Raw genomic sequence first — 27,094 nt, 5'->3', positions numbered from 1 at the left:
TTCTCTTAACTTATTTAAGCAAGAAAGAAAACACATTTTTTTGAATTTTTATAAGCCTGTCCATGACTTTTGAAATGAGAAATTTTGTTTAGTGTATGTTTACTTACCCACTTTGCAGTCTTTTTTCATTTCAGCAATAATAAGATTGCTAGCCATCAGAGTACTATGGAGTAGCGAGTATACTCTTGTTCCCTGGGTGAAAGTGTGTAGGTGAGGAATAACTGTATAATTAGCAAGGGAGATGCTGCAGCTATTGACATTTCCTGAGGTAGATACAGTAGGCATGTTTTTTGAAGATATGTGTTCAAATTCACTTAGTCAGCTGCATTAAATGGTAGCTTACTGGCAGCAATTAGGTTCCTAATGGTGTTCTCCCATATAATGAGAAAAATATTTTTGCATTACAGCATTTATGCAGAAAAGGTGTTTATAATAAGGAAAGAAAAAAACTTTATGGGTTAGAAAATGTAACATGAAGGTGAAAACTTTCTGTGATAAGTGTATTAAATATATTCTACACGCTTCTGTGTTTGTGTTTTCCAAGTAATAGCAAAATTACTGTTTAACTCCTCAGTGAAATGACTGTACACTATCTTTCTTTCCATCATCAAAATATTTTTGTTGGTTTAGGTTTGCAGCCTGCAGATAGGTACTCATTTAGCAATTTACTGATGTGTAGATGTTGGCTGTAGGCATTAGTACAAAATATACACTACGGCATTTCACAAGCTCCAAGGCAGTTTTAGTTACTAGTGATCTACTGGTTTGCTGAATGGCCAAATTCTGTCACCAGTTTTGGAGGAATAATTTGTTGAAGTTACTGCTTTGGTTTTATGAACGGGCATGTGAATTTGGATTTGTCCTGAAGTGTAATAGGTAAGAAGTCCTTACATAGTGGGAGATGGCTTAAGCATTTTCAGTCTTTTGTTTTAAGAAGCTGGTAATAGCATTCATTAGTATCAATTACTGTGTTTTTAGGGACACATCCTGGCACTCTGTAGATATCTGGTGGCCTGAAAAAGCAGTAGCACTGTTGGAGTGCAGGCCAGTCAGTTATCCAACAGTATTGGTCTGAAGAAATTATTCTGCTTTAATAAGGTTAAGATGCACTGGTCCAGACATATCTTTGCTATGTGTTCAGGGCACTAAGTATATGGGAAAAAAACTCCACCATAAATTGTCTTTGTTTCTTCTTTCTTTCCTGGGATGAATGGAGACTTTTGATTGCCTTACCACTATTACAGCTATTTTGTTACCATATATTTGAGGAACATCACTCTCATGTGAATAACCTGCTTGATATGCAGTTTCGTCATTCTCTGACCAAGAACTCAGCATATCTGATCTGTTGATAATGTGCAAGAGCAAACAGATCACCTCAATTTTTTGATTTTGTGTCTGGGAGCTACTTTAAAATGAATGCTTCTATTAATGCTCAGCATTATCCCAATGATGTTCAGTTCTGCTCTGAGAAGGATTTCCTGGAGATCTTTGCAATCTTGGCTTGCTGTTAATCATAGAACACTGAGGGTCCAGTTATTAAAACAGAAAACACACACACAAAAACTGGTGGAGGATAATTGTCAAGATGATTCTAGTTAAAGTATTGTAATACTTGCTCTGTGTTACTGTTTTCAGTAGGTCCCTCACATGACTGACGCAGTCAACACATTGGTACAGTGACAAGATCTTTCTGAGTCTGCCTGTATTCACTGATGTTAATTTTTACAAGCATTTCAGGTTAAACTTCAGTACTAGTTTGGTATCTTTAAACCCCAAATATCACATTTGCATTATTTAGTGAGAGTTTTTTTGTAATGTTAATTTGTGCTGCCTTTACAAACATACTTCTGTTTGGGAAAACAGAAATATGTTTGTAAGTCTAGTGTATAATCATACTGAGTGATTAATTCACATTGTTGCTGAGAGTCAGTGATTTTATTATGGGAGGCTGGTGAGCTAGTAGCCTGATTGTGTTTTTTGAAGAACAACTTGAGACAGAAATGGTATGTGTATTAGGGAAAAAAAAGTAAGTCAAGCTTTTGGGTGCACAGCTCTTGTTGGGATTTCAGTATCTGTTTCCCATATGTACTTAAATGTAATTAGATTGATTTTTTTAAGCATTGTGAAAGGAAAAGTCCGGAGCCAAACAGGTTATTAATAAAAGCAGAGAAAATAAGGTGTGTAGCCTCTGTTTTTGGGGGGGAAATGGAGGAAGATGAAAGAGATACTTGCCTCAGGAATGATGAGAGATCAGTTGGGGTGAGAGGTGGGAAGAGTATTAATGTCATACAGCCATTGTTTTTCAGCTTGTAATTTTTTTATTTTTCCATCAGATTGTTAGTTACTCAGCCTGTTCTTTGAAGGTGTTTTGTAGGTCTCAATTTCATAATAGAACTGAGAAGGTGGAATAATTGCTCTGTGAAAAAATACTCTTCCCTTTCACGGTATTTTTAAAATAACTTTTTTCTGTGTGAGATTGTTCTTATTTACGGTGGCTGTTTGATTTCAGTTATACAGGAATATGCTTAGATGAAATACCATTTGTGTTCCTGTGATAGTCTGTGAACTTATAGGGTTTTGTGACTTATGGAGAGCTGTGGACAGAAGATTGAGCACTTCTCTAGCTTTGAACCATTTTGCTATACAGGCAAATACTGAAGTCTTTTGTATCTTACAGAATTCTTGGAGGCAAAGTATTAAATTAGTTTCTTATGTATTAACATGTGACAATTTAGGCTTTACACAGCTGAAAAGCTTTCACAGTTGATTCTCCTCCCTCCTTTTCCCCACTCCTTTACAACTGTGGAAACTGAACTTCGATTGAGAGTAGTTACTGGTTAATTTACTGTGGCTTGTTTTCTCTTAGCAACATGCAATAAAGTCATGTGACTGAAGCTGATGTATTTATGGAACCATAGCTTGATTGTGAGGGTTGAGAAAGCCTTAATGTACTCACACACAGTAGTTAATATTTAATCTGAAAAGCTGTGGGAAGATGGGTTGCATGTTTATTACTTTTAATATTGCTTTCGCTATAGATTACCTATAAGAGTTTACCACTTGGGACTCAAAAGTCCCTGAACACAAGATACGATATTTCCCTTTGTCATTTGTAGTGTGTAACATTAATTTGGATTTGACTTTCAGAAAAAATGGACTAAGTTATTGGTTGAGTTTCTTACCTGTTGATGTCTGTATTTAGCACTGTACCTGCAGATAGCATTGTGTGGCATCAGTCGTGTCTACTCACAATGAACAGAGATTATTTCTGTTAACATGAAATAGAATATTTTTACTCTTGCTAGGTTTTTGGGGGAAGAAAAAAAAAAAAAAGGACTACATGTTTACATGTTTGGACATCTCTGTTCTGAAATGTACTACGTTTGTGCTTGTATCTGTTGTAGATATTAAGGCTGCCTGTACTCACTTTGAGGGATGTGCACTGTTCCTTCTTTTCAGTGTCTAGTTATATTAATGGTATTAAATGATTTAAAATTTAAGTTCTGAAAATATAGCTTGTGGAGATTTAATAAAAAGTTGCCTGTGAGATGTAAATGAGACCATTGATTGCAGATGACTAATCAACAGACCAGATAGAGTGGTGTATTAATGTAGCTAACATGTTACCACTGTTGAAGGTAAACTGCTTAGTCCTGAATAACCTACCTCTTACTTTGTATGGTGCTGTGTAGATGCATATGAAATGTGTTTCTTGCAGTTAATAAAATACTGATGTGGATTACTACAGTTTTTGAAGCACATGAGAACTGTATATTCAATCCTTTACATACCATTCCTTTGCGTTGTACTTGCTAGTGTGAGTGCAGTGCATTTTGCCAGTGCTGCAGGCTTGATACAACCTAGGCTTTGGGGAAGGGATGCTAAAATATTACGTGTCCTCCTTGAAAAACTATAATTTTTATTATTTTGTATTTCTCACAGCATCAAAAAAATCAAAATATGAAGATGTTATTGACCTCAATATCTGTGCAGATTTATCCTGTTTACGTATCTTTATTAGAGAGAAAAAGCATAGAATAGCTGAAATTCACATTGAAGGTAGGAACAAAACTTTAATCACAAAGGCACAAAACTTTGTAACTAGAATATCCTCTATAGATTTTGTATGTTCTTTTTTTTAAGGTCTGGATAGCCAAGTGATCATGAAGAAAGCAGCAACAGAAGTGACTGCAAAATTGAAGAACATCATTATTGTGGATTCTGATGAGATGGCATTGTATAAAAAGGTATTAATTTCATGTCTTATTGATTTCTCAATGGAATATAGATGCTAAATTGAAGTTACTTTGTGGACTACACTTTTTAACTGTAATTTTTTTTTAAAAATAATATTTGATGTATTTCTGAATTACTTTCTAGAGGTGGACTGATTTAATCCCCACAACAGGTGATTGTTAGGCTGGCATTGATCTTCTGCAACTGTGATGCCCAGCTGCTCATTACATTCCTTATTTTATTGAATTTAATGGACAGAATTATTCAAGCTGAGATTCCAGCTGAATACTTTCAACTGTTTCAAGGATTTTTTTTCATTTACTGTTGAGATGTTTGAAGTAAAAATGTCTTAGTGTGAGGTATTATATTTTATTTTGGAATTCAGTTTCTCCAGCATAAGTTTTTACAGCAGAGATACTCTTTTTTTCTTCCCAAGGCTCTTTACATCACAGGAAAAGAAGTCTTCAACTTTAGAATGATATCATACGTGAATGCTACAGATGGGATTGCATATACAAATATGGATGTTGTTGACAATCGTATTTATCTAACTGTTGGGTGTATTCAAGTAGTTTTTGTCAACAAGTTTGTTTCCTCTATCTTGGTAAGTTACATTTTCCAGATACTATCCTTTAGCATTCAGATAACATTGTCAGAGCTAGAAAAGGATAAAGCATTCCATATAGGGTGGTGCCAGTTTGTGTAAGAACTCTTATACATGATTGTAAAAACATCACTGGGATTGGTGGTTGGGCTATTTAGTTTTGTTCTCCATTTGTTTGTTATTGTGGAGTGGGTGGCTAAGCAACAGTATTTGCTATTATAGTTAGTATTTTTTTTTCTTTAAATGGCTTGTGGCAGCTTTTAGATATACACATTGTTCATTATAATACTGAAATATAAGCAATAAACCATGAAAATTAATGTCTTTTCCATAAATTCTGTGAGTAAATCCTTATGAGTAAATAAAATGTAATTTATACAAGTCATGTTACAAGGTTACTGCTGTTACAATCTGATTGCCAAATATTTAGTATGGAAATTTATTTTTATATGTATGCATACTTTAGGGAAGATTATTCTATTACAGGATTCAGAATAAGTGCATAGCAAAAATAGTATCTTAAGATGGTTTGCTACTCAAAAAACTGTGATTCTTAGTGGTTTTTGGAGTAGTGTAATTCTTAATAAAGAACTTTGGAATTTTATTTTTTTCTTAGGCTTTTATAAACAACTTTCAAGCTGCCAAGGAGGCTCTTACTGAGGCAACTGTTCAAGCAGCAGAGAAAGCAGCAACAGGTGTAAAAGAACTAGCGGAGCGTAGTTCCCGTTTAGCCCTAGATATCAATATTAAAGCACCTGTTGTGATAATTCCACAGTCAGCAATGTCTGCAAACGTCCTGGTGGCTGATCTTGGTTTAATCACTGTGAAGAACCAGTTCTTTATTGCTAAAACAAAAACATGGTATAATCTCCCACCTGTTGTTGACTCTATGACAGTGAAATTGAGTGAACTAAAATTATACAGGTAATGTAGTGTCAAGATTTTTAAAACATTCATATAATCCTTCGGGAATACACTTGAAATATAACAGAAAACTAATAAAGATTTTTATAGAATAATTAAAATATATGGTTTAGGAGAAATAGCAATCTACACATCTTTAAACAGAAGCAAATGTTTGTTTAGGGAATATTGTGTAGAGTAATAGACATGCATCATTCACTATTTAGGACAGGTTGTATGCATTTGTAAATGGCTGTTTTGATGGGGTTTTCAAGCTATACATAAGAGGAAAGATATCAAGTCATATAGCTGTAAAGAGGTGTTTGAAAATTGGCCTTGGTGCAGGAGTTTGGGGTGGGGAGAGGGAATGGAATTTTCAAACACAATTGAAGAGTACTGAAGACAGAAGGAATTGCTCTCCAGTGGAAAGAAGGTAAGAGGTCTGAACTTGCAAGAAGTTAGTATGTTGTGTGTGGGGTATGTGCTTGATGTGTCTCCTCCCTGCCAAGACAAGATGTTTAGTCATTGGAGTAAGGCTTTAACCAGAGATACTAGGAGTATTATAAGACTATTTTACAGTACTACTCAAAAAGATGAGGAAAAGACAGAAATGTCTTTGTGTTTGTTAGAATGTGTGAGTGAAGTGTGTCAAGCTGGGAGTATTTTGTTTCTGTTCACAGATCATGCTATGAACAAGGTTCATTGCAAACTGAAGTACAGTTGCTGCAGCCACTCAATCTGGAAGTAGCTGTTGAACGAAATTTGGCTGCTGCATGGTATAATGAAGTTCCTGATATTGAAATATCTGGCCGACTCAAGCCTATGAATGTAAGTACTGATTTCTGAAAGCAGCTCTTAAAATATCTGTGGAAAATTGATTCATTTTTCTGTCCATGAAAGTCCAAGTTCCTTAGTTTAGGGTATTTTTTGATTTCAAGACATATAGGTAGAGTGGATTTTGTTGATTAATAGGGAAAAAAGAAGTGAAGAGCTTTCTGTTCTAATCTAAGCTCTGTATTTCTTCTGTGATACTGCAGGCAGACTTTGTACTGTATATTACTGTTACATGTTAGAAATGGGTATGCTGTTATAGTCTTCTTTTACTTGTAGGTTCGTATTTTTCAAAGAAGGATCGGGAAATGTTCGGACTTATTGGTCTGTTCATTAGCAACATGATCACCTGCTGAATTCATACCCACGAGAAGCCTCAAAATGAGTTAGCGCATGTTTAAATTTAACACACAGTATTTAAATAAATAAATTTAAATAGTGCTCATTTAAATTTAACATCAAAAATTATAAAGCTTGTCAGTTGTATGAGGAAAACCAATTTCCCAAATTCTGAAATAGCATAGTAACTGTTACTGTAAAGTACCTTGCAACTAAATGTGGATAACAGTTTTGGGCCACTGTAAGTCAAACTTCTTGTTTGTACATGTGTACATCTTCTAACATGCAATTTCTAAATTGTAGCTTTAAAGGAAGTTCATAGACAAAACCAAAATAATGAATGAACAACTGATTTCTAGAAGTTACTAGAGGGGTTGTGTGGATTTGAGAAGAACATTTTACTTGGTTCTTTAGTCTCCTAAACAGACTCCCATGAGATTAATTTGGTTTATCTGTTTTTTTGTGAATTTAGATTTTACTTAGCAAGTGTTTAATGACCTGAGATGTTCTGAGTTTAACAACAATCTTTTTTAAAGTTAATTCTCAGTCAGGAAGATATTACCACAATATTGAGGACACTAAACGAGAATATAGGTGGAAGCTCTGGTGCATCAACATCTTTACCAGAAACGAAAGATACGATTAGCCATTGTAGTGATATGCATAGTACTTCACAGCACTCTGCAGGTAATGTTTTCTAAAATTACGTGTGGTCTAGCATTTTTAGGCATTACTGTCAATTTATTATTTCTGTTGGAACTGCCTTTATGAAATAATGCTAGATTCAGTTGTGTTTAACAGTATGCCTCTATTATCTTGACATTGTGGTTTGAGCTATACCCAACAATAATGATAATTAATAGGAGGCTGTTGTAGTGAGTTTTGTAGCATGATGTGTTTTGATGCAAGGACTGTCTGTTCTACTGACATTAATGCAGTGAGCACCTAAAAGTCTGTCAGCTGGATTTGGTAACAACCCAACTTTGGAAAGTTGCTATGTTACTCTTCTTCCTGTGTATGCTGATTCTGCTGCTGTTCAGTTTTAGATCTGTCTTGTCATAATGATGGCATCCTAAAAGTTTTTCTTATTCATTAGGCATCATTGCCCATAAACTCTTCAGCATATATTAGAAAAGAGCAACTAAAGTTAAAAAAAGACTCTTTTGTTGAACTCTTCTATTAAATGTGAAAAATAGCAAAAATGTGGCAAGATGGACAAAGGAGAATGGAAGTAAACTTGTATTTTTTGTAACATTATTGCACATAGTACCATATAACATTAAGGGAACTTGTATGTTTATGTCTTAAAGATGGAAAAATTGCATGTAGAACATATAAGCAGAGTATTTTATTTTTTCATACATTGTGTGATTTTGCCAAAAGTAATTACAGAGAGCAAGATAAACATACTAAACATGGATATGTAGAGGAAAATGGAAGTTGTTGTCTTTTTAGTCATTAGTGAGGATGTTGGTTTTGTTTTTTTCCTTATTTGCAGTCAGGTAATTTACATTAAGTGTTTTTCTAATTTCTGAAAGGTGTGACTGTTGTGACATCAGCTGTGGTGGAATTGCATTCACCTATGAAAATAAAAACTACGCTGAAACTGGACTTCAGATTTGACTCTCTGACTTTAGTATTGTATAGTCCAAATTCAAAACAGGTAAATATAGTTTTGGTTACAAGAGAAAGAAACAGTTTTAAGGTTGCCTAGCATCCTGGAAATTTTGAACAGGGATAGTTTAATTTATGAGCAGACAAAGTGATTTCTAGCAATAGTAACAGACATGATGGAAATGATAAACAGCTATTTTAACTAAATCACATGGCAGATGTCACAGGAAAAAAATGTGCAGTAGGACATAATACGTGGCATCTTCTGTGATCTGACTGAAAATTTGCTGAAAACTTATCTTAGTTTGAAGTACAGTTTGGTGTGAAAAAAATGCAGAGGGATGCAACCTATTTTTTAGTTGCCCACACACATGTGCGGACACACATATAAATAAACTTGTGGAGAGAGATGGAGAGTTTGTACTACAGTATGAATAAATTTTTAATCTTCCATGTTTAAATTTACAAAACTGGTCAGCAACTTTCTAACTAAAATTATGGTGATACTTTATTTTAAACTTATTCTGTTACTCATATTTTGAACAATTTTCCAGTACCTGACTAAACACGACATAGTCATAAGGGGCAAAACTTAATTTCTTATTTGGTGTCTGTGCATGTATTGTGTATTTTTAAATAGCAAACAAACCAAAATTGCATATGACAATTCTGCTTTCTTTTAAACATTGTCTCGCTCTCACTAGTGTAAGCTTTAGAAAGCTTGCAGAAGGGTGGAGCTTTGCTTTTTCTCAGTTTTCTCTTTATTTTATTGATTTTTGTTGTCTTTGAATTACCAGTGGGTTTATTTAATATTAGTAGAAATCTTACCAGTTAGAATAAAACTGTATGTCACACCTATGTATTATTTCCATTACCTGTAAGCAAATCGACAGACATATTTTTCATTTGATTTAAACAGGTTACAAATTTGGATCAGAGAGATGACCTTTTGAAACTTGCAGAGTTTAAATTAGTTTTGATGTCAGCTGCTGTCAAAATGTTATCGGATGGTTCAATGAATGCTTCAGTCAAGCTGGCAAACTGTACATTAGATGATAAAAGGCAGTCAATCCAGAAGGCTACACCAAGGTCTGCATTTTGACATAAATTACTGTTTATTGGAGTTTGACAGCATCCCATATGTTTCCTTCCATTTTAGTATTCTGATAAAACTGCAGTTGTTTTGGTGTAGTGGTTCTTAAAGTATATGTTAATGTATACTCGTATATCTTGCTTGCCTTTGGTTCCACATGTTGTTTATGAGAGACCAATATAAATGCTACAAAAAACTTTAAATATGAAAGAAGCCAGGCTTTTAATATGAAATTAATAAATGCAGTTAGAAACATATTTCACTTTCAGTTTTAATAAACTGCTGGCTAAGTAAGACTAAGATTTTATTTTTGTGAAGAGTAACAAGTAAACGAGTAAAGTATACTTTTGCTATGTAAACAAGGAATTGTGGTGGTTTGACTTGTTAAAATTATGAACGCTTTAGTTGCCAATGTATGGGAGTCTTGTTAGTTTTGAAGTTTTATAGAATTTATGTTAATGTTTTTATTGGTCATGTTTTAAAATTTTTGGTGTTACTTTTTAAATTCACTCTTGTTAATGTATTGCAGCTGGAGTGAGAATCTTAAATGTTTTTCAATATTTTTGGCTGGTTTTTTATTTTCGCATTAAATGCCACCTTAATGGTCTTTCAGGATGGTGGAAATGAAACATGGATTTGAAAAGAAAGTTATGGTGGATATAAGCTATAAGCAGGGGAGAGATGGCACTGTTCTTGATGTGATTGTTCAAGAGATATACCTTTGTGCAAGTATGGAGTTTCTACTTACTGTTGCAGATATATTCCTAAAGGCTAATGCAGAAAGTGCTGCTGCACAGAGAAATCTCAAACAGTCATTACCTTTAAAGGAGCAAGGTATATATGGGAAATATTTAAAAATATGTATTTAAAGATCTGTTTAATGTTGGTATTAAAATGCTATCTTAAAAATTACAATGCTTCTTTTATGCTATTTCCTGTGTTTCTGTATATAGAACAGCTGCTTTTAACCATTGATATTTCTTTCTTTGCATCATGGAAATTGGTTCATAGCCCTTGGTCGTTATTCCCAAATGAAACTTTGTCTTACCAGACAAAGGTAATACCTAAAAATGTATGTCTAAAATGGGAAAGGACAATTACAGATGGTGCCTAGGTTTGTTTGGCTATCTTTGCAGTCTCAACGAAGTTTATAATGATGACTACCACCATCATAACTGTCATCCTCCTGAGAGTGATGGGTCATATTATGCTTAAATATTAATTCAGCCTGGCTGATATTGCTGCCTAGAAATTTTGTTATTTCACTTGTCCACTGGTGCACATTTCTCCTTACGTCAGGAAACAGGCTTTTAGTTTGAGTGTCCGATTGGGTATTTCTAGTGCAGGACTCCTATACCTGATATCAGAAATTAGTTCATTGGAGCAGGAAATGGGCTATTTATGCCTCTAGGCCTCAGGTAGTTCACATCCTGTCTGCAAATCAAGCCCCCTTCTTTTTGTTCTTGTTTTCCTCTACCCTCAATGTCTTAGTTTTGTCCACCTCAGCTAGGCCTGCTGTGATTATTTAGTAGATGATCAAAATCAAATAAATAAGGAAGTCTTTCATGAAAGTATATTGGTACTGCAAATGGTTACATCAAGCACTAGTAAATGCTGCATTATTGTCCTACTGAAAAGTGTGTGCCTTGCTGCTCCAGAAAGCAGAAAACATGTCCAGCATTTTCATAAGACCCCATCATAGCTGGCTGATGTAGACATTTAGTAAAGCTGATACATAGCTTTACTAGATGTCTACATTTAGTAAATCAGAGGTATTGACAGTGGTGGTACTGATTTCATTTTGACAAAGAAGCTTTGTGGAATCTTTTGTTCTATCTCAAAGTAATTAGAGCTTTAATGGTTTTGTATCTCCAGCAGAAAGCCTAGAAATAAGTCAGTTGCAGGGATCTACAGGTTTTCTGATAACCTGTTATGCCAGATCTTATCACAATATATGTAAAACTTCTCTATAAGTTATGTAAATAATAATTTAATCATTTAATGATTTGTCTAATTTAATTTATATTTTTGAAGCACCTGTGCAGCCTGTATCTACAATAGAAATGAACGTTGTTGTTAAAAATCCAGAGATTGTGTTTGTGGCTGATTTAACAAGAAGTGATGCTCCTGCATTGGTGGTTACAACACAGTGTGAGGTCTTCATTAAGAATAGTCCAGAAAGATATAGCATGACAGCTGCTGTTAAAGAGATACAAATGAAAGCATGCCCATTTCTTCCAGAAAAAAGGAAAGGGAACATTACTACGGTGAGTTTGCAAACATCCAGTTTCTATATAAAAGGTGCTGTGTAACTTACACTATTAGAATGCAAGCTATTTCTGAAGCTTTCATCATTAAAAACTCTATTACAGACATATGAGTAAAATTCTGTTGCTAACTTATTTTGTTGATTTTATTCTGTTGTGTCTGATACACCAAAAGTGTCACCTTGATCTGTGGCTTTGAAGTTTGCTTTGTACTACAAGCTAAATTTAAGAGCCCAGAGGAGTAAAACGTTAATAATCTCTTACATCACATGTAAGCCAAATAAATAGAATTTTATGAGTGTACACTATTGCAAATGCAATGTAGCAAATTTGGAATACTTTCAGTCTGAAATTTTACATTAAATAGCTCTATAAGTGAATAACAAAGGGTCACAGACAGAATGGGAAGTTTGTATTATGAAATAAAATACATATGGTATGCTGTTCATAAATTTCTTGGTGTTAAGTTCCATGGATCCATCGTATTAAAACTGCCTGTTTGTATTTTGGCAACAGAATCAGACTTCTTAGTTACTGTCCAGGTGGAATGCATTGACTCCTGGAGCTTCTTGCAGCTCTCTGCCTCTACAGCAGACTACACCTCAGTTAACTCTGTAATGATATTGTTGTATCAGAAAAAACCCTCAATTTCACAGTATATTCAACTGTTATCTGTGTCTTCAGATCACTTTTCAGCTCTGTGTTATTGCCTGCTTACTTTATTGAGCTACGTAGGAAAGACCAAAGCCATAAGTGCAAAGGACTGGGACTTCCACTTAATCTCCTTATCAGATGCTTTCATAGCAGCTCAGTTTACTCCTTGGGTAGACAAACTCTTTGATTGCCTTACTCTGTTAACAGTCTAGTCATTGAGAAAGGGATGCACTTGCACTGATAGCTGCAACACAATGCAGAGTTGCTTGACTTGCATTTTCGTAGCTAGTGAATGTGGCACAAATGTGGTTAGCTTTGTAGAAAACACTTAAAAGGCTTCACACCAAGGTTTCCCTCTTACAGGAATATCTTCTGCCAGAATCTTTTATCTCAGACTGTAGAAACAGAGGAAAAGACCTGTATCTGACAGGATGCTTGTGCTATAAAGAGGGGAAAAAACTTCAGAGGACTTTAGTTTTGATGCTTAAAGCAGTACCTTCTTTGAAAGGTTCAGAAAGTTCTTGAGAGAGCAGTAGGGATCAAAAAAAGACAACATTCTCTGCAGGTAGCAGCGTAACTGTCCCTTTTGAAAACATGTGTGCAAGGAAATCTCTGAAGCCAGGTTTGTTGTTAAGTAGTAAGATTTCAGTCTGGGAAAATAATCAGAGTTAATAGAGGTTCAGATGACAGTCTATGGCTGCCTTTAGTCAAGAAAGAAAAGGTATGATATGAGTTTATATGAAAATTACAGGTTTTCTGAAGACTGATATTGATGTGAAGATTTTAAATTGCCTAAACTTTAGTGATGGATGAATTCATCCTCCTGGTGAATAGGTTTCCCCAGATACCCAGTAAACTGGCCTCTGGATTTAGAGAAGCACAAGTAATGAGGTTCTTTCTGTACATTTATCATATATACCTTGGTCTAAAGAAGAATGTTATTTTTCAGTCCTGGCTGTAACACAGAAGAAGAAGAAAAAAATATGAGCCGCAGAGGATAAAATAATAATGTGGACAGAAAATTCTGTTAGATCAAATTCTTTTGGGAAAAGTGAGGTAAAACTGATTCAGGGTGTTTCTGCCCCCAGCCTCTGATTCAGATATTGCCAGAGATGTCAGGAAAGACTGCAAAATCAATATTCCTTTGAAATTACCATTTTTAAAAGATTTATCTTCTCAGTTAGAGACTGGAGAGGATATTTTCCTGTCAGTCAGTAGAGTCTAACTACATCAGAGTGCTTTATTAATTACATAGCACTGTGATATTGTTTATAGCGTACCTTAGATTTGGTTTTGGTAAACCTTGGCAAGTGGGAGTATGCAAGGAGTGATTGTAAAATAAAGCTGGAACTGAGTGATTGTGATTCAAATAATAATATTTTTATTCAGGAAAACGGTAACTTTTGTTGTGTTGTCCTTAACCGAAAAGTCTGGTTCTCTTCAAAATCACAGGCGTGATGATGCGGTATATTTGAAGACATCTGCAGACTTTACCTAAAGAATGGAGTTACTGAGGTGTAATGCATTTTACTGTAGCTGACATTTGAATTTTTAATGATTGAGAATGACTGAGGTGATGCTTCAGATTCTTTTTTCTGTATGTTTGAACACATGATTAGTGTTCAGATTACATTTAATTTTGAAGAACCAGTTAATGCTAACTTTTCCTGTTGGTGTGTAGTATTTACACACTTCTGATGTGTAGTATTTAGCAGTAATATTATTTTTACAATACTTTTTTCAAATACTTTTTTCTCAATTTAACATGTGTTTTTTACCCTTTTTGTAGGTATTACAGCCTTGTGACTTCTTCTTTGAAATGAAACAGTCAGGTACTACTCCACAGATGGCTGATCTAACGATTAAATCTCTAACAATAAAAGTAAGTAGATTTTCATTGTGTTTTTAGTTTTCTACTACTTCCTACTCAGAAGGCTTTGAAGTTGCTTGTGGGGTATGTTTCTTCAAAAAATAAAATCTGGAATGGCTGAAGTGAAGAATTGTTTCTTCAGGTCACCTACCTGTTTAGCATGTGAAAACAAAATTGAAAGTTACCAATTGTGTCACAATGCTTTGGTTTTGAAATCTGTGTTTTATGAAGGCCTGATGTGCATAGATAAGTTTTGAAGTGTTCAGATAAAGCTTTGGATGATGTAGTTCAGAAGGCTCCCATCTGGAAGAAAGACAGGGGTTGAAAATCTGAATAGGTTGAACCATAACTTTTGGAAAGAAATGAGCTTTCAAACATGAGCCCTGTGGAGAACAGAAGTGTTTTGCTAGTGAAACATATTTATTATAATTTTGTATCTGAAAGTAGCTGACTGTTTCCTGTGCTAGCTTCTCATTTCCAATTATTCCAACTTCTTATTTGAAGGTTTCACCGATAATTATAAACACAGTAATTACTATTACATCAGCCCTTTATCAAACTGCAGAAACAACAGAAGAAGAGATTAGTCAAATTCCTCCAGACTTGTGGAATAAGAAAGATATAAAAAATCTAAAAATGTGGTTTCTTGAAGAGTCAAATGAAAATGAAGATACAAATCCAACCACAGAACTGGTTCCCACAGGAGAGTCATTGAAAATGAATATAGAATCTGTTTTTCTAACACTTGAAGCTGGGGTTGGGCACCGAACTGTACCAATGCTTTTAGCCAAGTCCTCGTTTATTGGAGAAGTTAAAAACTGGAGTACTCTAATCAACCTACGTTCTCGTCTTGAGCTAGAGGTGAGAAATCCTACATAAGAAAGAAAAATTTTCTTAAGATATGAAACCCACTGTGTTATTTGGACAATAAAATAAAAATAATCCATATATTTGATGACTAAACTCCTGCAGATACATGTTGTTGGAGCATGATAGAAATGAGGTGTTAAGGTAGTTAAAATGAAAATCTAATGCATTAGATTTAATGTATTAAGGGCAGTAATTGGTGTTATAGGGTAAATCTCACATTTAAACTCCATACAAGTTCCCAAACGCCTGTTGCATCAATATTAAATTTTGGAGTAGCAACTGCCTAAAATCGCTCTGCAATTTTTATTTAAGATTGCAGTAGAAAATATTCATGTGTCATTTAAAATACTGTGTGGTACCAGTATTGTATATAAAACATCCAAACTGGTTCCTATTTGCAAACTAGTGAAATAAAATTCAGTGCTTATTGTAGGTAGATTCTTCCTTATTTATAATGCTTTAGACTTCCAACGCCTACAGTGTAGGCCAAAATGATATCTTAGGTGACACATCTTATACCACGTATTTGGAAGGGGGTCTTTGCAGTAGGGAGTTAGCTGCCTCATTTATTTCTATAATGCATTTGCTTCCATTTTACGGTGGGAGCTGTAAGTGCAATCTGATTATAAATCTTTTATATTACTGAAGTAATTAATATACTTGTAAATCAAGATTTTAAGTATTTTAAAATCTGTAGAGCTTTCATTGATTTAACAGTTGTATGTAATTTCCTAATTGACTTCTTTATTTCAATAGGTACACTATTTTAATGAGATGTTTGGAGTGTGGGAACCTTTGCTTGAACCACTAGAAGTTGAGAAGACGGATTTTTTCAAACCATGGATTCTTGAAATCAAGGTATATTTTCCAAAGCTGAACTCAAATATTCCATTTCATTACCTTAGAAGAAACAAATGCTCTGCACCTTTCATCACTGAGACTAATCTAAGAATTTTGTTCCTTCTTTTTGGCTACTGAGACTGTTCTTCTCAGTTAGTGAATGAAACCAGCTTTTGCACAAGTGAAGATCCAGATTCACAGATCTGTTAAATAATACTGTCTTTTGGGTGGCAGGCAGACTCGATTCCACTTCCACTACATAATTCATAATGGCTTTATATCAGTTTCTCTAAGGTTAGGTCATATGTTAATGATGTATTCAGTGACTTTGGAAAGACAGAAGACCACTTGTCTAATTCCACATTAGTATTTGTAGCAGAAACATATTGGAAAAACTGATACCTGTTATTGACTAGCACAAAGTGCACTGTGGGAATAGTGATCTTAGCACTTCAGTTCTGTCCTTCATAAGCAAATAGTCTAGATTCTGGTCTCAAAGTAGGTAAGCATTTATCTAAGAAAGGAAGCTACTCACCCCCACCCCCTCTTCTGTTTTAACTGTTGTGTTGCATTGGTTTTTTATTTTTTTTCAAAACTTTTCAAGTATTTTTAGCCCGAGAGATTGCTCCGAATGGAAAAACTGCCCTTTTACTAGGACTGTCATTATCAAACAAATTTCTACAGTAATGACTGTCGAAGGGTAAAGATTATGGGCTGAGATACTGAAATTAAGAAACTGCTATTTAAAATATTCCTAATAATTTTTCAGAAAGATATGAAACCTAATGCAGGAGAAAGATTGAAGATAGTGAGTCAAACCTATCTTCTTACCCAGATTTGAAATGTAACATTTGGAAATAAAGACTTTCCAGAAATGTTGAAGGCTAGGAAAATGTATTATGTGTGATTTTACTATTTTTTTCCCCTTCAAACAAATGAAAACATACAAAATAAGTATTTGGTTTGGAAACATAATGACTAAATTTGGGGTTACTGCTTTAAGACTCTGAAACCAATTACATAGAATAGTTTTTACACAGTGTTATTAGATAAGATAAATATTTTCACACAGCATTTGCTGGGTATGTCAGTAGTTATTATGTAAATTTATGTTCTTTGTTTTTAAATAATCAAATTTAGCTACTGTTATTGGGATTTCACTGACTTCTGAAATGTATCTCTTGCCACTTGCCTCCTTTATTCTCTCCCACTTTTGTTTTTATTTGAGAATAAAAACATAAACAAAAAATGAAAATCATGGCAGAACATGAGAGTGGGAAAGGGAGAGAAAAAGAATCTTGAGGTAAAACTTGCTTCTACAGAAGGAGTGGTCAAATAAAAATTCCTTAAAAATCTTCTTTCAGATGAAAAAGAAGGCTAAAAAAGCATTGGTTGAATCAGATGCAGAAGAAGAAAACTACAAAGTTCCAGAATATAAAACAGTAATAAATGTTTCCTCAAAAGACCAGCTGAACATTACACTATCCAAATGTGGGCTACAGATGTTGAGTAACTTGGGCACGGTAAGAAAGATTACCTAACTATGCAATAGTGTCAGAATTGTTAAATGAATCTTCACACAGAATGTCTTGATGAAGTCTTATTCAGTATATTTGTGTTTTAAATTTGTTCTTTGCTTTCCAGGCATTTGCTGAGGCAGCTAGTCAGACTTCAGATATCTTCAAAAAAGACCGAGCACCATTTGTAATAATAAATTCTTTAGGACTTCCCATCACTGTCTCACCTAGTGATTCCTTTAGTGTCCTTAATGTCGAATTTGGAGCAAAAATATTTCATTTAAGAGATGGAGAGAATTTAAATATGGAATTTGTCAGAACTAAAAATGAGAGTGACCAGTTCACAGCAATGACAACTCTGAGCAGCAAGAGGTTTTACATTCAGATCTGTAAGTTTCAAGGTTCATACATCTTCTGGTTTTGTGAATACTGTATGATGCATAATACTGCATCTTGTACAGGTCGAGAAGTGTTGAGGGACTATACAGCATGAAAGGTATATTTCTTTGGATTTTAGATACCTGGTAACATTTGAAATTGTGCTTTAGACTTTGCAGCTAAAAGTTACATCTATCATGCTTGTTAATTTTTGTAGCATAAATTTTCTACCATGATAAATGAGTTAGGTAACTAGTCTTTATTTCATAATTTTACTGCAATCAAATGTTTTTGTTTGTATTCCCACATTAATGCAGAATTAAGCTCCCAAAAATATTTTTTTTCAGTAGAATTTTGAGGCCTGTATATATGTGTGTCCACAGCAGAAGTTATTCTTAATGGGGATGTTTTTAAGAAAAGATTGTTTTAAATAATTTAAAGTAAAACACAGTTAAAGCTAGAAGTAGAATTTATCTATTTTTAATGGTGTATGTGTTAACAATTTGATTCATTGTAACAACTGACAGTTTTTTCAACACATTTTTCAAACTGGTCTTGTATTAGTTGAATTGGTCTTGCAGTATATATGAGCTGTACCTTGTTAATAAGCATTACATCTTGTAAACATTTCCCTTTAGACACTATTTTTATTTGCAGTAGGAAAACCCACTTAAATATTTGAGTGATGGACTTATTTAATCTTTTTCCTATGGTGAAAAAAAATTCTTGCTGTTTCTTCAATAACACTGCAAGATCGGCATATTAAGAGTGATGATTGTACTTTTTAATCTGCTTTAAATTTTTTTGATTGAATGATGCAGAAAATTCTATTGAATGCACATTTCTGTCTTTCAAATGTATCTTTATGGTCCTTTTGAGTCTTTCATTTCTCATCTTATAAATTATAGGTCCACATAATCATTCCACCGTGGAAAAGATTCCACTGACAAAAGTGGGTCGATGTATTTACAGAGTGAGACACGAGGAATCGGGTGTTGAAAGGTCCATTGTCTGCCAAATTGATACTGTTGAAGGAAGCAAGATGATAACTATACGTTCTCCTATTCAGGTTACTATATTTCCAAACATAATTTCATTTTAATTTTTTAATGAATGAAAGTGACCCTGTATTCATTAAATATTTTATAAAAAGTATTTTAACAACTTATCTGAACAATTCATTTAACTTTGGTGTGTATTACTAGTTCAGAAGACATTTTCAAGAACAAAAAGCTTTTTCAGTGTGACAAAGACAGGGGCTGGGTGGGAGTGGAAACAGAACAGATTTTAGATCAGGATAATTCATCAGTAATGTTTTCTTGTACTAGGTCTAATTTTAGTCTTATTGAACTATTTGCTTTCTGTCAAGAAACCTCCATTAACCTTATCACAAGGTTATCCTTCTGTGGATTATTTCTTTTACTCTATCCTGTAGCATTGATACATGAATTTCAAGCTTAGTACAGAGTCAGCTGATGAACATATATCTTGTTTGATTGAATAGTATTTTTGATAAATATTATGTGGTTTACAAGTACAGGATGGTCCAGATATTAGTGTTCTATAGTGATAGTGTCCCTGTTACATTTCACTTGCTGCTTTTGCCCAGAGTAGTTCATGAGTTGGTTAATAACAAGATTTACTGTTTTATTCTTTCCTAAGTTGAATTGTAATTTTTTTTTATAGAGCTAATAATGCCATTAAATTAACCTGAAATTAAAAAAAAAATAGAGTTTGTAAAGAACAAAAGAATTATATATCCTCCAAATTATAATGGGTGTTGATGACTTAACTCAAAATATTTATTTACAGTTTCGTTGTGTTTTATGCTATATGGATTTTGACCCACACACCCCTATATCTGTTCTATTTTTAGGTGAAAGTTCTTTGGAAAGTTATTAGATAGTTCAGGTTTACTTGTCTTTGTTTTTACAGGGCTTTATGTTTCTCCTTGAAAAGAATTTTACAGCTAATGTATTCTTTTTATAATTAAAATATAGCATTAAACTATACACAATCAAATTATTCAAGGAGATTTGCTGGTATTAGAGACAGTTCTTCTGAAGTACCTGCACTTCAGTGGAAAATGGATAAGATGAACAATGAGAGAGTTCTTATTCTGTGCTCCATTATGTTCACAAAACTTTCTTTCCAGTTTTTCCTGATGTATGTTGCTGGATTTTTATTCCATATAGATAAGGAATCATTTTTCAATCCCATTAAATATTTTTGAGGAAGGAAGATGTTTAGGGACTGCTTCACCAGAAAATGAATTCAACATACCATTGTCCTCCTACAGGTACTTTACTGCATTGTTCTTTTGTAATGAAATATGTTTATACATTGTTGATTATTGTATCCATACAATTATTCTAAAAATATAGTTTCCCTTTGCTACCTAATACTGTAATTAATACTATACTGACATTGTTAGGTAGGCTCTCAGAGCATCTTGTCTGAGTTAAACAGAATACTCTTTAATTCTTGAATCTGAAGTATTTTGAAATCCATTTACCAAACAACTCAAATTAGCTAAATTAAGACTCCAAGCCAAGGTGCTTCTGTAACACAGTGATTGTTATCCACACAGGACAGACTTCTTTTCTTAGTGGAGTAATGTCCAGTGATGTATTACAACTTTTTTTTTTTTAAAAAAAAAAGGCTTCTTTTGATTTTTGTGATTCTGAAGTAAAAAAATTGAACCTGATATACTTAAACTCTATCATAGATGTACAAAAAAGCTTTTCATCCTTAGAATGACTTGACTTCCAATGTAGCTATGCTATAAGCACGTTCAAGCTAAAACTGGCTTAAAACTGCAGTGAACTTGTATGTGCAGTTTAGCTGAACTGTCACAACTTTTAGGCAGTTTGCTTTGGTTGTTTTTTATGATTACAGTGACTTTTTCCTTCTGTTTTCCCACAAACACTGTTAGTTTTTTTTTAAGATGGCAGCTGTGTATCTCTTTCACTAAATAAGTTATACTTTACTGTAGGTAATGTAAGTTCATTAATATTTCTAACTATCTGTATTTTCTTTAATAAGGTTTAGTGACATTCTGATTCATTGCATAGATACATGGGTGAGTTCCACTAGGCAGTCAAGAAATGTTTACTGCCAGAAACAGTCAGTCAAAGAGCAGCTGATTGGATTAAAGTAGTTGCCTTAGAAAAGCCATGTGTCTAAATAATCCTTAAACTTGATGCTTTAGGTGACTGGAAAGAAGTGCACTTCCTGCACATAGGAGTCATAGGAGTGAGTTGTTCATCCAGACCTTTTCCTTGAAACAAGAATACAGCAGCACTTCTAAAGCAATTCAGTAGTCTCTTCATAAGAATCTCCAACAGTCCCTTTTTTTGCAAGGGAAGTATATGGTGGTATGGAAGAAAAAATCCCAAGTGGTACAATTCCATGAATTTTGGGGATCCAGACCACCTTTTGCTTCCTCTTTTAAGTGAGATAAAGGCAGGCAATGAATTACTGTCAGAAATCTGCCAAAATCAAAGTAATACTAGAATGTTAGTGTTGCATAGTATTTTTTCATAACTGAAAAATTCAATCTCATATTGAGTGTTTAAAAAATGTTTTCATTTACAGATCCATACTGAGTTTGCAACCACTAGCCAATGAAAGTGGAGTGGATGGAGAATATGATATGTGTGAAGGAATTACATTTGATGAAATTATGAAAAATGTTGATAGTTTATTACAAAGGAAATGCCAGTCTGTGAGGTCAACTAACCACTCACTTATCATCAATATTGTTCCTGTAAAAGACATGTTGACATCTTCATTATGTGCAGATGATCAATGGGACTTCCCATACGTTGTTCATTTATGGCCTTCTGTCCTTCTCCGCAATCTTCTTCCTTATCAAATAACTTATTCTGTAGAGGTAATTCTTTAATGTTTAATTTCTTGGTGATGTTTCCCACCTAGAATATGAAAGCTGACCAGCTGCTAGAAATACATTTATAAATGGATGTTAAAAGAGAGGGCTTCTGTTCACAGATCTTGTAAGGGCAAGTCTTTATGTACAGAAATGAAACAGTACCAGAATGTCATAATGTGATGGTATTAATCATTAGTAATAAGTCATACTTAGTAAACCTGACACTGTACAAGCTTAGGCCTGTGAGAGAATAATTTTCTGTTGCTCAAGTGCAGCTTGAGCCTAATTAAACAGTGCAGTTTTTCCTGTAAATTATGACAGCCTCAGGTGACTGAAGTGGGTCAGCCTGCAGTAGCATTTTTTGCGTTATATGGTCACTGACTTTTAGCAGTAGCATGCTTTTAATGAATTCTCTCAGGCCTTCCTTTTTGCCAGTTTTTGGCTTAAATTGAAGCCTAGTGTCAGACTTTATATTCTTTTCCAATGAAATTAAACAATTAGTTGCACTTTGACTGTTAATAGGCATTCATTCCATAGCTGAATGAGAGCCTGTCTCAAGTAAAACACCTAAAACAAGTACAGAGTGGACGTTGGTTCCTCAGCACTACATGTTTTGTTCTGTGATGTGCTGCGGTTGTGTCCCGCTGCTTACTCATCTAGACTTAAGATAATAGAAGTATAGATGGGAGACACTGAACCTTTTTTTTTCCCAGGTGGTGTTAATATTTAGTATTTAAACTCAAATAGTAGAATTTAATAATTAAATTTTGTCTCAATTGCACTTTAGAGACAAAATTCTAGTCTCCAGAGCTAGAGACTATATCCTCTACCACATGTATGGAAGTAACAGGCTTTTTTCTGCATGTCTCTTACAAATTTAAATTTAGTGAAAGAAATAATGAGTTGAGGAAATCTGTCATTTCAGCATGTTTATGTATTTTAATTTGGTGACACATTTTTTTCAGGTGTTAAATATTGATGACTATGCATAGGTTTTTTTTCTGTAACATGATACATTAAGGTAGATGTTTAACAGTGTAACATGGTTAAATAGGATAATAAACATTTAAAAATTTTGCCTAAATAATTTGTGTCAATTTTCAAAGCTACCTAGAAAATAAAAGTGGATATGAATTTCGAATGTGACTCATGTAAATGTATAGTGTTTGGTGTTTTTTTTAAAGGGAAATGGGAACAAATATGAGACTCTACCGGAAGGATGTTCATCTCAGATTCATAATGCAGTCTTGGATCAAACAAAACTAGATTTACAGTTGCTTAACTATCTTGATCAAAATTGGAAGAGTGAGTACCATGTAAAAAGCAATCTACCTGATATCAGCTTTACGACATTTTACTGCATCACGGAGTTGGATAAGACTGAACTGGATATTGCTGTCCACGTGACCTACACAACTGGGCAGATGGTTATAGCAATTCACAGTCCTTACTGGATGGTAAATAAAACTGGTCGAATGTTGCAGTACAAAGCTGATGGTATTCACCGCAAGCATCCTCCAGATTACAAAAAGCCACTGCTTTTTTCTTTCCAGCCCAAAAACTTCCTCCAAAATAATAAGGTATTGTATTCTGAAAAACCCGACAGCTCTGTACACCCCTATGTTTTTATATGAAAGCATTTTTACACTTTGAAAGTTACCTACACTATGCTATGCTCTGTAAAGGGTGTGAAACCTAAGATATTCCGTCTAAAGACAATTTTTAAAAATGTTTTGTCAGATATGCTTGAGATGGGAAATCTACATTATCAAAGATATAGTTAAGAAAGAGATTCTTATCTTTGGGAGGAATAAAATTCACTGAGAAATGTTTCCTAGATAAAACAATTTCCTTTATTCCATTTAAACTGCATCAACAAAGGTCCTTATTCCAAGTCAGATGCAGAAGTTGTTTAAGAAATGTAAAGCTGTGGTACTTGAAAAATGAATGCTTGCCATGGTGATTGGTAGATGGGGTCTGAGCTGGTAGTAACCTAAGGTTAAGATTCAATTTACCATTTGAGTCTGCTATGTGAGTTTTTTAATGCTGCATATTACTGACTGATGAATGGTATGAGAGGAATTATGAGACTCTTGATTGTGTTTGAGATTTTAATTGTGGTAAGTTTTGGAAAGGATTCTTATGTGGTCACCTCCTCTGGAGTATCCTACACTTATAATGCTTATTTCACATAGCTTATAACTAAGGGTGGTAGGAAATATCTTTGTGAGACAATACTGGCAATTGTTATGTCTTGACTTTTTAATAGAAACACCAGTATTTCCAGTATGCACTTATGTTTATATATACACATACTTTAGGTATGATTTTAAATGGTGTTAGTCTCTGTAAGCTGAAAATTAATCAGGGTGCTTCTTCACAGGTGCAGCTTATGGTGACTGACAGTGAACTCTCTGATCAGTTTTCACTGGACACTGTTGGAAGTCATGGTTCTGTGAAATGCAAGAGCCACAAAAAGGAATATCAAGTGAGCGAAATTTATTTTTTGAATTCATTATTTTCAGGAAATATTAATGAGATAAGAAAGTAACAGCATAATTCTAACAATGTCCTTCTATTCATAGGTCGGTGTCACCATAAACAACAGCAGTTTTAATATTACTAGAATTGTAACTTTCACTCCATTTTTTATGATCTCAAATAGAAGCAAATATACTTTGGAAGTAGCTGAAGAAGGCAAGGAGAAGTGGATTCCTATTGTTTTGCAACAGGTAACCTTATAAAGGAAGCTATTCCAAGTTGTTTATGGAAGGAGAAAAAAAAATATTGGTTTGAACACTCACTGATGGAAAATAAGCCATGCATAGTGTTCAGTGACAATATCTGAACATATCATGCTTTTTCAATAAATTATCTATGTCCTCTTAGCCTTTCTCAGTGCTGCTGTAGGATATATTGTAAAGCTGTCTACATTGTAATTGTAATGTTTTCTCTGCTACCTGCATCACAAACAATATGAGAAAAAGACCTGCACTGTTACTGTATTATCTCTCTCTGCAGTGGCACTGAAATTTCTGTTCAGTTTTTGCAGTGGTAACTGATAGAATGGTTTGGCTGACCTGGTACATGTCCTGCTGCTTTCATTTAGGAAGAAAATCCCTCATGTGGATCAGTTGAGATAGCTCCAAACTCTTATTCTGGGAGTAGTCTCACTGATGTTCTTTAGTGCTTAATGCATCATTTCAAGAAAGGGAATACTGGCCCCAGGGCCAAATGGTGTGTAAATAGCTTTGGGCTTTTGTCTGTGCTGCAGAGGTCTAGACTGTTGCAGATGGCATGCAACTTGGCTGTTTGCATTGCAATATCCCACAATTATGTCTTGTGTGTATTTTTGAGTTTTGAGGCCATCATGCCTTCTTTCAGGGCATATAGGAGAAGCAGTGCCTGTTTGGGCACTGGTGTTGGGGGGTCTATGAAAGTTGAAAGTGATCCATGCTGCCTTCTGGGAAGAGTGAAATCTCAGTCCTTTCCTTCCAATGATTCTTGAAGGGAGCATATCCAAAACAGAGACAGAGTTAAGCCTAACAAACTGTGCAGTTGGAGGCCCTCTCAGTTTTCTTTACCATTGTAGATACTCCAAGTGGTTACCAAAAATGCTTGCTAACTAAAATACCAAAGTTAATATTTTAAATCAGATTCATAACCAGATCTTGTAGTAAAAAGTAAAAATTTTTGGTACCTTCAACATATGTTCCTTAAGTGTGCATTTTTTCTTTAATGATTATGGAGGAGAAATACCATTTAAATATAATTATTTCAATTTCTGAAATCAATACTACTTTGCTTGCTATTTGTTGTCACTGTTCCATTGTGATTTTTAAGTGTACACAATAATGTTTAGATCTTCATGTGTTTAAGTCAGTTCAGCTTCCCATAATGTTTATCATTATTTTCAAAAATGTTTTTTTGCTTTTACTCAAGAATAGGCTGTTTGCCATGAGCCTACACATTCGCTTTTTCCTAATATTCTTATGTTCCTCTGAACCAGACTTTTGTTTGACTCTACATAGTTTTTGGATTCTTTACATGCATGATTCCTCATCTAGTTCATTGATAAAGCTCTGAAATGACAAAGGTTCATGTGTAGTGGCATGGGTCACTTCATATCTAACTTCTTACTCTGAGGAAATAGGTACATTTTATGACTTCTTGGTGGTCTGTGTTTTCTATTTGATATAGAGTTGCTATTAGAATAAATGTAATTATTTTATAGGACCTTTTGAAATGTTCTGCAAAAACTATTCAAAGGTAATAGTTTTGCACATTCAAATACATTGCTACAAATATAATCTGTAGTTTTCCTATATTGGCTGTTTTATTGATACGCTTACAGAATTTTCCAGGTTGTCCCACAAGCATCATTGTTTCTCAAGTGTTTCATAACTGTATGAGTTTATCTTAGTCTCCTTTCAGTTATCAAGTATCAGAGGAGGACTTTGTAGGTTTTAGGATCACCCCTAATGTCTTTTGAAAGATTAGATATGGCAGTTTATCAAATGCAGTAGTAGGGGTCAACCGAGGAATCTGTATCCCCTCCTGAATTACTGCAAACTTCACTCACAAGATTGCTTGCCCTTCCACATTGTGTCAGTACTTTCCCTTTTGATAAGCAGTCTAAAAATCTGTGTTGTGAGAGTTAAGTCTGCCGAGATTTCTGTTTGTAACCCAACTGGTCAATTCAGCATGTTTTTTATTTCTTCTAAATCTAGGTAGAGTACAGCCAATATTGGTCTGTCTTTGGGCATCCAAGACCGATTTCCAAAGCCAAGCTCCCATCTGATACTGTTCTTGAGAGTTGGAACTCTGCTATTCAGCTAACCTAGATTATTTTTTTAATTAGTTCCTGTGATTTTTTAAAAATACTTCTTACTTTTTTACATTGGATTGATCTTCAAAAAACCAAGAAGCTTGTTGAAATGTTAATTCATATTGTAGCTTGCTCCCATCTCCCCCCATTCTATTTTTGTAATTTTAAGTAAAACGAAGTCCTTCTTGCTGCTTTTCTTTTTTTATCCACTCTTCTTTCTTGGTGACAACCTGTTTTTTTCAGGGAAAAAAAGCAATCCTTCTGTAAAACCCATCTCTTCTTGGACATGTTCCCTGTCTGGAAAGCACTAAATCTATCTGAAACTTTAATTACTATTTTTAGAAAAATTCATTGT

At 34.2% G+C, this 27,094-nt stretch overlaps 1 protein-coding gene across 8 annotated transcripts in view; it reads left to right on the top strand.

Annotated features, from left to right (window-relative positions):
- The window catches only part of VPS13A (vacuolar protein sorting 13 homolog A), a 111,546-nt gene that overhangs the window by 44,309 nt on the left and 40,143 nt on the right, over positions 1-27,094 (top strand). For 3 of the 8 annotated variants that reach the window (XM_074932440.1, XM_074932438.1, XM_074932444.1), the window contains exons 30-50: positions 3,946-4,062; positions 4,147-4,250; positions 4,676-4,843; positions 5,460-5,767; positions 6,427-6,574; positions 7,453-7,603; positions 8,455-8,579; positions 9,450-9,619; positions 10,237-10,457; positions 11,658-11,890; positions 14,334-14,426; positions 14,919-15,275; positions 16,041-16,142; positions 17,489-17,647; positions 17,769-18,030; positions 18,928-19,088; positions 20,215-20,318; positions 21,617-21,914; positions 23,096-23,491; positions 24,295-24,399; positions 24,497-24,643. In XM_074932440.1, coding sequence (XP_074788541.1) covers positions 3,946-4,062; positions 4,147-4,250; positions 4,676-4,843; positions 5,460-5,767; positions 6,427-6,574; positions 7,453-7,603; positions 8,455-8,579; positions 9,450-9,619; positions 10,237-10,457; positions 11,658-11,890; positions 14,334-14,426; positions 14,919-15,275; positions 16,041-16,142; positions 17,489-17,647; positions 17,769-18,030; positions 18,928-19,088; positions 20,215-20,318; positions 21,617-21,914; positions 23,096-23,491; positions 24,295-24,399; positions 24,497-24,643 — 3,929 coding nt within the window. Of the gene's footprint in view, positions 1-3,945; positions 4,063-4,146; positions 4,251-4,675; positions 4,844-5,459; positions 5,768-6,426; positions 6,575-7,452; positions 7,604-8,454; positions 8,580-9,449; positions 9,620-10,236; positions 10,458-11,657; positions 11,891-14,333; positions 14,427-14,918; positions 15,276-16,040; positions 16,143-17,488; positions 17,648-17,768; positions 18,031-18,927; positions 19,089-20,214; positions 20,319-21,616; positions 21,915-23,074; positions 23,492-24,294; positions 24,400-24,496; positions 24,644-27,094 lie in introns of all 8 variants that reach the window. The other 5 variants (XM_074932439.1, XM_074932437.1, XM_074932443.1 and 2 more) reach the window with 3 other exon arrangements.

Source organism: Athene noctua, chromosome Z (assembly GCF_965140245.1).
Source record: "Athene noctua chromosome Z, bAthNoc1.hap1.1, whole genome shotgun sequence".
Classification (NCBI taxonomy): Eukaryota; Metazoa; Chordata; class Aves; order Strigiformes; family Strigidae; genus Athene; species Athene noctua.
This window is presented reverse-complemented; position numbering and strand designations above follow the sequence as displayed.